Genomic DNA, 13,444 nt, shown 5'->3' with positions numbered 1-13,444 from the left:
ATTATTGTGGTTGACTTTACTTCATTCACTTTCTGTTTTTCTGCCCTGCATCTCTATACAATCTATTTATTCCCCTGATGCTTGCTACCTCGTGCTAATTGGTCACTGTTATTTCTCATCTGTTTCTGCCCCTGGCTATGCATGTTGCATTGTCTTTCCGCTCCTGTGACTTTCCATGGAGCAGTGTTTGGATTTTTAAAAATGCCAGTGCTTCTGAACCTCTGGGGACATAAACGTCATGCCGCCAATAAAGGAATAAAAATATTCAGCGCCCCAGCTTGTGTCTTGCATAAATATATTTTAAAAGTCTGTGCTGCTTTTAAAAACGTTTGTCACTCTAAATACACAGCAGGTTCTGTAAAGATCCTAACTGCGACATACTCCAGCAGAAAGTGAGTGTGCAACACATGCTACTGAAACCCCATCCCCCGAAATGCATTCTCAGTCTTGTTAAGGCCCAGCTGTTGCTAAATTCTTGTTCACATGCTCAACTTAAAGCATGTGAGTGGCCCTTTTGATGTCATTGGAGTGACTCAGCGTGGTTAAAGTTAGGCATGATCAGGGCCTTAATCACGCTCATGCACTCTTGATGATATTGTTTAGTTAGTTCGTTATGATTTGTACTGGGCTAGCACCCAGGAAGAGAAAGGATCAGGGATTCAGTATGCTACTCACAAGGATAGTCTTTGCCCCAGAACTTTATGGTCTGGGGCACAGAGCTGACTACATTGACTCTACTTTATGGTCTGAGAGGCAGCAGGTGGACAAAGTGGACAGGCAGGTGGGGAGGATGAGGTAAGAGCGAAGAGTTTACCAGAAAAAAATGGAAGTCTCCACACATTGTTTGTTTCTTGTGTTAATGTGGGTGCTTGCTTTCTCCGTCTTCCCCACCGCACTACAATTCCAGGCATTCCCACTCATGCTTTCTCTCTCTACAGATCCTTGCATCAACCTGTCATTCAGTACGCATCCTTTCTTAACAGGATGTGTTTTGAAAATAGAGAGGGGAGAAGTCTCACTATTTTATGTTTTTGTCGGTGTGTCGGATAGCCCCAGTTGTGGACTGGGACCCCTCTGTGCTAGGCACTGTACAAACAGAACAAAGACATTCCCTGACCAGAAGAGCTTGCAATCTAAGTATAAGAGTATGTCTACACTTAAATGGCTACACTGGCACAGCTGTGCAAATGTAGCACTTTAGTGTAGACACTATGTATGCCGCTGGGAGGGGTTGTCCCATCAGTGTAGGTAATCTACCAGACTGAGAGGCGGTAGCTAGGTCAATGGAAGAATTCTTCCATTGACCTAGTATTGTCTACACCAGGGGGTTAGGTCAGAATAGCTGCGTCTCTCAGGGGTGCGGATTTTTTCACATCCTGGAGACACATAGCTATGCTCATGTAAGTTCCAGTTTAGACCAGCCCAGAGACAATCAACAGGTGGATACAGGCTGGCAGACAGAAGAGCACAAGGAAAATGAGATGACACTGGTGGGCATCATAGGGAGTGGTCTTAGCACCCCAGCTGTCTAACTAACCATTGTCGGGTTTTTTGTTGTAGGCATCTTGGGAAAGGAGTTTTAAGGAGGATTTTAAGGTGGAAATGAGGTGGCTTTGTGGATGATTCTGGGGAGCTCCTCCCAAGCCTGAGACACAGCATGGGAGAAAGCACAAAGATGTTTGTTTGAAGGTTTAACAAGTGAGCATTGAAGGCTGGCATTGTTGCTGATCAGAGGCAGGAATCAATGTTTCAGTAGCATGTGAGAAGTGATAGGTAGCTTGGGATAGGCTGTGGAGGGCCTCAAAAAATAAAGGCAAGTAGCTTGTGTTTGTTCAACTGATTCTTTAATTTGTTTGAATTATTTCCATTGGCCAGCAATTCAAATGGCTTTGCATTTTGTACTTCCCTCGGTAGTTTTCATATAGAATCATAGACATGTTTCACTGGAAGGGATCTCAAGAAGTCCACCCCCTAGCTGAAGCAGGATTAATGCAAATGTGCTACGACACATGCCACAACTTACCAAAGACAAACAATGAAGATTTGTGGTGGGCATTGTATAATAACTCACATCTTTGCCCCTTTCCCCCGTTAGGAGCATCAGATGCCTGCGAAATATTATCCACTGGAACCTGATCACCACGTTCATACTGAGGAATGTGATGTGGTTCCTGCTTCAGATGATTGATCATAACATACATGAAAGCAATGAGGTATGTGATGTGGCTATGGTATCCACTTGTCATGGGTATAGGTAAAAATCTGAATTATTTATTTACATGTATAAAAATACTACAGAGGGTAGTATCCATATGCTCTCTGCACCCTTAAAATAACTTTAAAAAGATTGAGTGCATAAAAAATTTGTGTTGATTAGACAAATATTCATATCTTTCCACTGTTGGTTACCTTTGCATGTTCAGTAACTTCATATAGTGCATTATGGTCTAAGGGAATGTAATACAATTTAGTGCATTGAAAACAGATTATGGAGACCAGTATACCCTGTCCATCTGTCTATCCCATTATATCGAAGCATTGATGCCTCTAATGAGTAAACTGGTTTTGTATTTACTCCTGTGTCTTTAGCAAATTATCTCATACCCTGGCTCATGCAAAAATCTGCATTAAATTCAGACATTGTCATGACCGTAAGTGATGTGACATTTATCAGCTTGGTCATTCGGGGCCTGATTCTCTTCTCGTGACTGACTTTGAGAAGGACTTTAACCATTGGAATCAATGGGATGATTGCAGAGTTAGGAGTCATTCAACGTGAACAACAGTAGGAGTACTGAGCCCTTGAATGATAATAATGTGTAGCTCTTTTATGGGGATTTTCATCAAAGTGCTTTATAAAGGAGGTTGGTATCATTCTCCCCATGTTACAGTAAGGCTTGGAATACTGGAAAAGTTCTGGAATCCTGGAAGAAAAATAATGTGCCAATATTTAAAAAGAGTAAACAGGATGACCCAGGGAATTATAGGCTTGTCAGTCTGATGGGGATCCCAGGCAAGATCATGGAGCAGCTGATGTGGGACCTGATTAATATAGAATGAAAGGAGGGCAATATTATTGATGCCAGTCAACATCTCTTTGATGAGACTACAAGTTTGGTTGATAAAGGTAACAGTGTTGGTATAATATACTTAGACTGCTGGAAAGCATTTCACTGGATACTTCTGACATTGTGATTAAAAAAACTAGAAAGATAAAATTAACATGGCACACATTAAATGGATTAAAAACTAGCTAAATGATAGGCCTCAAAACATAATTATAAATAGGGAATCATCATCAAACAGGTGTATTTCTAGTGGGGTCCCGCAGGGGTCAGTTCTTGGCTCTATGCCATTTAAAATTTTTATGAATGATCTGGAAGAAAACATAAAATAAAGTTTGCAGATGACATAAAAATTGGGGGAAGTGGTAAAAACAAAGAGGACTGGTCACTGATAGAGAGTGATCTGGATCACTTGATAAGCTGGGCTCAAGCAAACAATGTGTTTAATGTGGGTGAATATACACATCTCAGAAGAAAGAATGTAGGCCATACTTACAGGATGAGGGACTCTATCCTGGGAAGCAGTGACAATGAAAAAGTTCTGGGGGTCATCGAGGATAATCGGCTGAACATGAGCTCCCAGTGTGATGCTGTGGCCAAAAGAGAAAATGCAATTCTTGGATTCATAAAGAGGGGAGTATCAAGTGGGAGTAGAGAAGTTATTTTACCTCTGTATTTGGCACTGGTGGGACCACTGCTGGAATCCTGTGTGCAGTTTTGGGGCCCACAAATCAAGAAGGATGTTGATATATTGGAGATGGTTCAAAGAAGAGACACACAAATGTTTAAAAGATGAGAAACCATACTTTTATATTAATAAACTCAAACAACTCAATCTATTTAACTTAACGAAGAGGGTTAAAGGGTGAGTTGATTACCGTCTATAACTCCAACATGGGGAACAAATATTTAATAATCTCTTCAATCTAGCAGAGAAAGGTACCATACAATCCAATGGCTGGAAGTTAAAGTGAGACAAATTCAGGTTGGAACTAAGATGTACATTTTTAATGGTGAGAGTAATTAACCGTTGGAACAACTTACAAACAGTTGTGATGGATTCTTTTTTAGACAATTTTTAAATCAAAATTGGATGTTTTTCTAAAAGATTTGCTCTAGGAATTATTTTGGGGCCGTTCTCTGCACTGTGTTAGACAGGAGGTCAGACTCAGTGATCACAATGGTCCCTTCTGTTTTTGGAATTTGAATTTTGACTTCATGGGAGTAGAGTTCGTCCGATGCTGAGTGATTTAAAAACAACAAATCACCCAGGGTTTAAAATGCACTCGTATATTTTTGTTCCAGCCCTGGTGTCGGTGTATTACAACGATCTACAATTATTTTGTGGTGACCAATTTTTTCTGGATGTTTGTGGAAGGCTGCTATTTACACACTGCGATAGTGATGACTTACTCCACAGATAAGCTGAGGAAATGGGTCTTCCTCTTCATAGGATGGTGTAAGTGCTGTGTGCTTTAAAACTACTGTACTATATGACTGTCAGTGTTAAAGAAGTGATATAACCAAGATTGACACACACAAAAATCCGGGAAAAGTGATATTTGTGTCATTCAGATCTCACCCCATTTAACAAATGCAAATATCAGAGCAGGTTGAGTTAAATGTTTATATTTAAATATACTTTAATGACACAGCTCAACACGGGCCAATGCGTGAAAGGTTATGGCTGAGGTCTGCGTCTTTCACTTGGATCATTGTGATTTTATTCCCAACTGTGGCTAAGGTTAAGGCAGGAGCATCAGGTGCTATGTGCATGACTCAGCAGTTTCAGGTTTCAGCAGTTCACAGTGGTGTTGCTTCAGGTTGATCAACCGTCCCTAAATTGTCTCTTCAGTGTGTAGGAAACAGGAGACATTGTCCCTGACCTTACGGGCTGTTCAGGTTTCTTCCCCACTCTGAACTTTAGGGTACAGATGTGGGGACCTGCATGAAAGACCCCCTAAGCTTATTCTTACCAGCTTAGATTAAAAGTTCCCCAAGGCACAGATTTCTTTCTTGCCTTGGGAACCAGCTTAGTTAAAACCCTGATACGCTGCCACCACCAAGTGATTTAAACAAAGAACAGGGAGACGTCTTCCCCCAAAATATCCCCCTAAGCCCTACACCCCCTTTCCTGGGGAAGGCTTGATAATAATATCCTCACCAATTGGTATAGGTGAACACAGACCCAAACCCTAGGATCTTAAGAACAATGAAAAATTAATCAGGTTCTTAAAAGAATTTTATTTAAAGAAAAAGGTAAAAGAATCACCTCTGTAAAATCAGGATGGTAAATACTTTGCAGGGTAATTAGATTTAAAACATAGAGAATCCCTTTAGGCAAAACCTTAAGTTACAAAAAGACACAAAAACAGGAATACACATTTCCTTCAGCAGAGAGAATTTTACAAGCCAAAAAAACAAAAGAAAATTTCTAGCATTTTCTAGCTAGATTACTTACTAACTTTACAGGAGTTGGGAGGCTTGCATCCTTGATCTGTTCCCGGCAAAAGTATTACACAGACAGACAGACAAAAGCCTTTTCCCCCTGCCTCCATATTTGAAAGAATCTTGTCCCCTCATTGGCCATTTTGGTCAGGTGCCAGCGAGGTTATCTTAGCTTCTTAACCCTTTACAGGTGAAAGGATTTTGCCTCTGGCCAGGAGGGATTTTATAGCATTGTATACAGAAAGGTGGTTACCCTTCCCTTTATATTTATGACACAGGCCCTTACAGCCTTAAGACAGACACAACAAATCAGACACAAGGAAAAACATTTCAGCATGGAGTTAATTGGGCCTCTTTCTGTGCAGGAACAACGTTGCAGCTGCATTTGAGGTCACTAGGGGCTAGATTGTCTTTCTAAAACACAGCCTTTAATAAAGGGTGGCATGTGCCTGTGCAACCCCAGGAGATGCACGGGGAAGGAAATGTGGCTCCTGGCTTGTTCCCAGGAATTAGTAATCTACGGGTGTCCTAATTAAATTACTACCCCCAGCTCAGCTGTGCTGGCCAGCGCATGAGGTGGCCTGGCCACTGCCAATTCTCCTACCCCACCCATACTGCTGATCAAGCAGTGCCCTGACCGCTTTGTGACCAGATCACAGGTCCAAGTAGCTTGCCTGGTCCATGACTGTAGTCCTGAGACGTCTTGGTCTCTGCCTGTAACTGCGCAAGTGCCACATATGGAGCACACCCTTCCTCTCACCCTTTTAGATCCTTTCCTGTGCCAGTCACTCTGCCCTACTCTCTGCTTCGCCTCCGGCAAATCTCACGTCCAGTTCTCTGATCTCCACAGTTCTCTGATCTCTGATCTTTCGCCAGGAATAGAGAAAGGTCCTTATCCAGCAACAAGGGCATGTACGCTTCCATCCCATCCCCATGACAACGGAAAACACGATGTCTTCTTGAGTCATTGAACAAGGAGAATCTGTCTTCGCAGGAGGGCAGGGCAGATCCCCAGAATCACAGCCCAAAGCATAGTTTGATCTTTACGTGTGTACCTTAATCCCACCCCTGCTGACCTCCACTGCAGAGTCTACGCTACAATGTCGCTCTACATTGGCCCCAGTCTACTGAAATCTCAGGATTTTGAAGGTCAATGTGGAGCTATAGACCTCAATTCAGCAAAGCACATAAGCATGTACCTGAATCCCATTCACTTCAATGGGAATTAAGAACATGCTTTGCCTTGGAAAGGCTGACCTGGAGTGCAATGCAAAGCTGACCTGGTAGCGAGCACACTGGGTGGCCCTGGAGATGCCTTTTTGCCTGATTTACCAGAGATGTTTGACAACACTGAGAGAGGCCCATTTGAAAGCAATGTACAAATCGGGTTGGAAAATGCTCCTGATTCTACTCTCCCTTACACGGGTGTGACTCCAGAGTTCACTCTCTGGAATCTCAGGGAGCATGGACACATGAGGTGAGTGGGAGTGAGAGGAGAGCTAATCCCAGCATGACATTACTGTGGTCCAGCCATGTTACTGGGCTGGGTTCTGAGTTGCTCCCACTAAGTGCTGGGTTCAGCTGAGCATAAGAAGGGTCACAAATCAGCTGCTAGCTCCTCTGATATTGCAGCTCTTTTTGTCCCCTCCTTGTCCCGCATAGGTCAGAGGAGCCGCAGAGCTGCTGTAAACTGTGCCAGCTCCTCCAAGAATCTTTCCTGGAACCAAGGGGTCACTGGAGCACAGGATGCTTCAGCTACGTTCCCTTTTCCCTGGGAATCTGCTTTGGGAGGGGAGTGGCACAGAGCTGACTACACTGACTCTACACCTCCTTGGAATTCCCTCTATGTGATGGGAATTCTCCACCAGCCAGCTACTCAGCAGCTTATGCCAAGGGACTGGCACAAAATAAACATTGTGAGGATGAGGATCTGGCCCACTTAGTAGGAGTGAAAGCAGAGGCAACAGCACGGCAGGGACAGGAAGCTTACAGATGTACCAGCCACATGCAAGGAGATTAAATTCCCAGTGAGCAATGGTGCATCTGCCTTAATGCATTCCAGGTTAGTGGGAGAAAGACATGCAAATCAAACACGTGGGCTTAATGGGATTTCAGAATCATTTATTTTAAAAAAGCCACCAACAGGACACATGGTGTGTTGGAGGTCATGGAACACACCAGTGGAGCTGGGAGAAATTGCATTCTTCAGAGACTGCCAGAATAACATCTGAACTGGTCAAGAGTTAAACCTCGAGAGAATTCCTCCACATTGCCTCTACCTTGGGATGGTTAATTTTAGAACTTCCCACCCAATCCATATGGTGCAGCAGAACCATAAGGAGACTGCAACCTGGTAATACAACTCAGAAAATAAACCCCCCAGAAAGCTCAACCTGCCTTTAAGGTATTGTGCGGAATGAAGAAAATGGTTTGTGATTCATCCAGAATCTCCTGCTATTTCTTAAGTAGCTTTTTAATTTTTCTGTAATTGTTTTAATAATCTGCCTCTTATAGAACAATGGCACTAAAGCTGTGAAAAGATCTCGTCTTGTTAGGACTTCTATTTCTTTTACATAAAACTAGTTAGCAGATGTATGAGGTCTATAGCCCATGGCCAAAGGCAAGTGTCAACGTCATTTCTTATACTCCCCGCCCCCAAAACACACACACTGACTGACAGTGTTCTGTGTGTGTGGATTGTGACTTTTGATCTTTTTTTTTTTTTTTTTTTTTTTTTTTTAGGTATTCCTTGCCCAATCATTGTTGCCTGGGCCATTGGCAAGCTCTATTATGAAAATGAACAGTAAGTAATGTTAACGATTTTATTTATGTGGGTCTACATAAACAAGATACCAGACAGCATAGACATATCCAATGCCGGAAGAAATTGTGCTAAAAGTTACATAGACTATGGAAAACTAACAGATATGGCTGTCTCATTCCCATTGATCTTCAGAACTGACAACTTCAAAAAGTTCCAAGCTCAGCTTGAGTGAACACCCCAAAGTTCAAAGGCTTATCTAAAACTCCTGGACCAAATCCCCAAATCCTTCCTGAATAGCTTTTATTCAGGCAAAACTCCTTCAGTGGGACTGGGTTAAAAATTACTGAGTGAAGGATTTGGCCTCTTGAGATCACAGAACTGGGTTGTAAAGCTTCCAAGAACAGTCTTCGTAGTATTGCAGCTTCATCATATTAAACAAAGGGCCCACATACTGGCTTTGATCCCGCGCAGCGCAGGTGTTCTCCATATAAGGACAAGGTAAAATGTGACGGGCAGAGCATGAAGCACAAGGGAATCTGATTTTACATTGAGAGCAATTGTACAGAGCCGCCAAGTAGCAGGAATAATTCGGCTGCATTAACAAATAGGGATCATGCTTAAGCTCCTTGTCCTCACAGACGCACCCATTCCCTGCCCATGCTCCATTCCTTTTTGCCCCGTATGCTAGCAGATAAGGCAGTGGCCACACAAGGGGGTTTCATTAGTATCACTAGGCATGGAGGATGATACGTAGTGCTTAGCCTTTCTTGCACCCCGATATAGCTAGCTTCCATTCACATTTGCACTGGCGTACAATAACCTTGCACAGCCTGCTATGCCCCATGAACAGACTTTTGAGATCAGTGCCAAATGATTTCATATTGGGCAAGATGGCAAAGCATCCAGTCATCTGCCCACCCTACTAGTATCCGGAAATGCTTATGAGCTGGAGCGTGAAATATTTTGTAATGTCAGGCACTCATCAGAGAGGCCGAGGATACGTGAACTTCTGCACTCTATCAGAGACTGAGATATCAGGTGTACCACGGGTGCTGTTCTCCAGAAGATCTTACCCATACAATCATACAGATACAATAAAGCTCATAGAAATGAATATCTGATAAGGGAATAAAGCTGTTCTATTCTTCACATTTATATTAATGTTATAGGCAGGATAAGACTTAGCATACCTTAATGAACTAAAACAAAAGCAAGAGATGAATTGTTTGCCAGTGCTTTGCTGATTGCTATAAATATGCACACATTTTCTAGGACATTACGTTTGTTTAATCAGGTGGTATATCTAATAACGCCTACTAAACAGAAAAATTAAAGCACAGATCAAAACGTTTTTAATCAAAAATCTACTTAACTCTAACTCCTTCTGGATGAGTCAGCCCAAATGTCCAGACTCAATTCTGTTCGTGACGGCTCCAGAAGTCTTTCCATGTGCCGAAAAGATACAGAAATAATGGCTGAAATGTGAACTACATAAATCTGTGCCAATGTAAGGCTAAGAGTAAAACTTGATTCTTGTTTCTGAGAAACTAAGTGGAATCAGCTCTGCCAAGCCAGGCTGACACTTATGATCACATGGGATGTGCTCAGCCTATTCAGACATGCAGAAATAACATGTGACTTCTCCCATGTGATCTAACCTAACAAACCAAATTCAAATGTGAACTAGAGAACAAACAGCAGCCTCCAAAAATATTCAGATGGGCGGGGGGGGGGGGGGGGGAATCTCCAAAAGTTCCTATGGACTGTTCAAAGTCAAGGACAAAATGTGACCATATTGCTGTTAGTTTGGGTAAGCAATTTGAAATACAACCAAGGCAGACTGGAAGTACTTTTGTAGTTCAAGCTGTATAGCTCTAAAGATGATAAAATCAAGAAGATTGCAGCCGCAAGGAAGAACAGATATGCTTAAATAATGAATGATTCCATAAAACCAAATGAAAAGCTCCTGATTTCACCTGCATTAGAGCCTTTGATCAATATAGGGAAAAGTCTAATTTAGGATTATTGAGAACATCTTGTCCAGTGGTTAGCTCTGTGGTAGAATCTGGCTGCCCTCCAGAAGAGAAGTACTTTATGCACCATGTAAAAACAATCAAGTGATGAAGAGCTACTTCTATAGCAATTTCAGAGATAGACAATCTGTAAGGATAAGAGCAGTAATAAAAGTCTCATTAACAATGATGAAAGGACAGTGATATTTGAGTTATGTAAAGTTCTATCAGGGAAGCATGAGGGAATATTAATTAGTATTATTCAGTGTGCAGGTGTTCCAATTTCTTTCATCCTAACGAGATCTACTTCAATGGCTTGTCCTCCCCGACATTGAAAAAGCTTTTGTTTGTTCTTGGAGGAGGCTGGAAGGAGGCGGGGAATGGGTGGAATGCATATGTCGTTTTAGCAGTTTTTTCATGGCTCTCCACTACAGATATAATTGCCATACACACCCTATCGAAAAACCCAAATCAACAAAATAATAACTTTCCTGGGATTAGGAGATGGAGGTTCCAGGGTGGGTTGTTTGTTTGTTGTAAAAAAAAAAGCTATGTGGCTTTCATTTCAGGATTGGGGCCTTAGTTTGGATTTAAAGGTGAAAATTAATGTAGATAAAGGAAGAAAATCTAGGTCACTGAATTATATCAGTTGCATTGCTATATGCCACCTGATATCTACTTAGTTATAAATTCTTTGGGGCAGGGATTGTCTTTTTGTTCTGTTTTTTCACAGCACCTATCACAGAGGGGTCCTGGTCCGTGACTGGGGCTCCTAGATACTACCTCGGTGTAGATAATGCTTTTATTCTATGAAATATGAATTCTACACTAGAATAGATGTATTGGTTCCAAAGAACTGGACCAGTTGCATCGACAATAACTTCTTCCCCCAAAATCTCAGGGCATTAGCTGCTGGCTCTCCACAGGCTGCTCCTTGGTCTTTGAGTTCCTTCATATGCCTCAGTCAAACTCATTATTAATCCCACTGGGATTCCTTAATTAGCACAGTCTGCTTTCCAAAAGGTCCTTTCCCGAAGGTCTCAGACAGTTCAGTTCTTTTTCCTTGGTAGGTTCCCCAAACTCCTCCAGGTCCTGGCAGCTTCACTGAAACTCTTAGTTTGGCAGAACACAATGCCATCCACAGCCTCAGAAACAACTCTGACATCATAATCAAAAAGGCTGACAAAGGAGGTGCTGTTGTCATCATGAATAGGTCGGAATATGAACAAGAGGCTGCTCGGCAGCTCTCCAACACCACTTTCTACAAGCCATTACCCTATGATCCCACTGAGAGTTACCAAAAGCAACTACAGCATTTGCTCAAGAAACTTCCTGAAAAAGCACAAGATCAAATCCGCACAGACACACCCCTGGAACCCTGACCTGGGATATTCTGTCTACTACCCAAGATCCATAAACCTGGAAATCCTGGGCGCCCCATCATCTCAGGCATTGGCACCCTGACAGCAGGATTGTCTGGCTATGTAGACTCCCTCCTCAGGCCCTACGCTACCAGCACTCCCAGCTACCTTCGAGACACCACTGACTTCCTGAGGAAACTACAATCCATCGGTGATCTTCCTGATAACACCATCCTGGCCACTATGGATGTAGAAGCCCTCTACACCAACATTCCACACAAAGATGGACTACAAGCCGTCAAGAACACTATCCCCGATAATGTCACGGCTAACCTGGTCGCTGAACTTTGTGACTTTGTCCTTACCCATAACTATTTTACATTTGGGGACAATGTATACCTTCAGATCAGCAGCACTGCTATGGCTACCCGCATGGCCCCACAGTAGGCCAACATTTTTATGGCTGACTTAGAACAACGCTTCCTCAGCTCTCGTCCCCTAACGCCCCTACTCTACTTGCGCTATATTGATGACATCTTCATCATCTGGACCCATGGAAAAGAAGCCCTTGAGGAATTCCACCATGATTTCAACAATTTCCATCCCACCATCAACCTCAGCCTGATCCAGTCCACACAAGAGATCCACTTCCTGGACACTACAGTGCTAATAAACAATGGTCACATAAACACCACCCTATACCGGAAACCTACTGACCGCTATTCCTAACTACATGCCTCCAGCTTTCACCCTGACCACACCGCACGATCCATCGTCTACAGCCAAGCTCTGCGGTGCAACCGCATTTGCTCCAACCCCTCAGACAGAGACAAACACCTACAAGATCTCTATCAAGCATTCTTACAACTACAATAACCACCTGCGGAAGTGAAGAAACAGATTGATAGAGCCAGAAGAGTTCCCAGAAGTCACCTACTACAGGACAGGCCTAACAAAGAAAATAACAGAACGCCACTAGCCGTCACCTTCAGCCCCCAACTAAAATCCCTCCAACGCATTATTAAGGATCTACAACCTATCCTGAAGGATGACCCAACACTCTCACAAATCTTGGGAGACAGGCCAGTCCTTGCCTACAGACAGCCCCCCAACCTGAAGCAAATACTCACCAACAATCACATACCACACAACAGAACCACTAACCCAGGAACCTATCCTTGCAACAAAGCCCGTTGCCAACTGTGCCCACATATCTATTCAGGGAACACCATCACAGGGCCTAATAACATCAGCCACACTATCAGAGGCTCGTTCACCTGCACATCCACCAATGTGATATATGCCATCATGTGCCAGCAATGCCCCTCTGCCATGTACATTGGTCAAACTGGACAGTCTCTACGTAAAAGAATAAATGGACACAAATCAGATGTCAAGAATTATAACATTCATAAACCAGTCGGAGAACACTTCAATCTCTCTGGTCACGCAATCAGAGACATGAAGGTCGCTATCTTACAACAAAAAAACTTCAAATCCAGAGTCCAGCGAGAAACTGCTGAATTGGAATTCATTTGCAAATTGGATGCTATTAATTTAGGCTTAAATAGAGACTGGGAGTGGCTAAGTCATTATGCAAGGTAGCCTATTTCCCCTTGTTTTTTCCTCCCCCCTCCCCCCCCCCAGACGTTCTGGTTAAACTTGGATTTATGCTGGAAATGGCCCACCTTGATTATCATACACACTGTAAGGAGAGTGGTCAGTTTGGATGAGCTATTGCCAGCAGGAGAGTGAGTTTGTGTGTGTGGGGGGTGAGAAAACCTGGATTTGTGC

General features: G+C 42.9%; 1 protein-coding gene across 3 annotated transcripts in view; it reads left to right on the top strand.

The window, feature by feature from the left end:
• The window catches only part of CRHR2 (corticotropin releasing hormone receptor 2), a 250,887-nt gene that overhangs the window by 168,236 nt on the left and 69,207 nt on the right, over positions 1-13,444 (top strand). For all 3 annotated transcript variants that reach the window (XM_074946387.1, XM_074946385.1, XM_074946386.1), the window contains 3 exons: positions 2,096-2,213; positions 4,371-4,524; positions 8,256-8,316. In XM_074946387.1, the coding sequence (XP_074802488.1) occupies positions 2,096-2,213; positions 4,371-4,524; positions 8,256-8,316 (333 nt within the window). The remainder of the gene's footprint in view (positions 1-2,095; positions 2,214-4,370; positions 4,525-8,255; positions 8,317-13,444) is intronic.

This window comes from Natator depressus, chromosome 2 (assembly GCF_965152275.1).
Source record: "Natator depressus isolate rNatDep1 chromosome 2, rNatDep2.hap1, whole genome shotgun sequence".
NCBI classification, from domain to species: Eukaryota; Metazoa; Chordata; order Testudines; family Cheloniidae; genus Natator; species Natator depressus.
The sequence above is the reverse complement of the archived record's forward strand: the minus strand, read 5'-3'. Positions and strand labels throughout refer to the sequence as shown.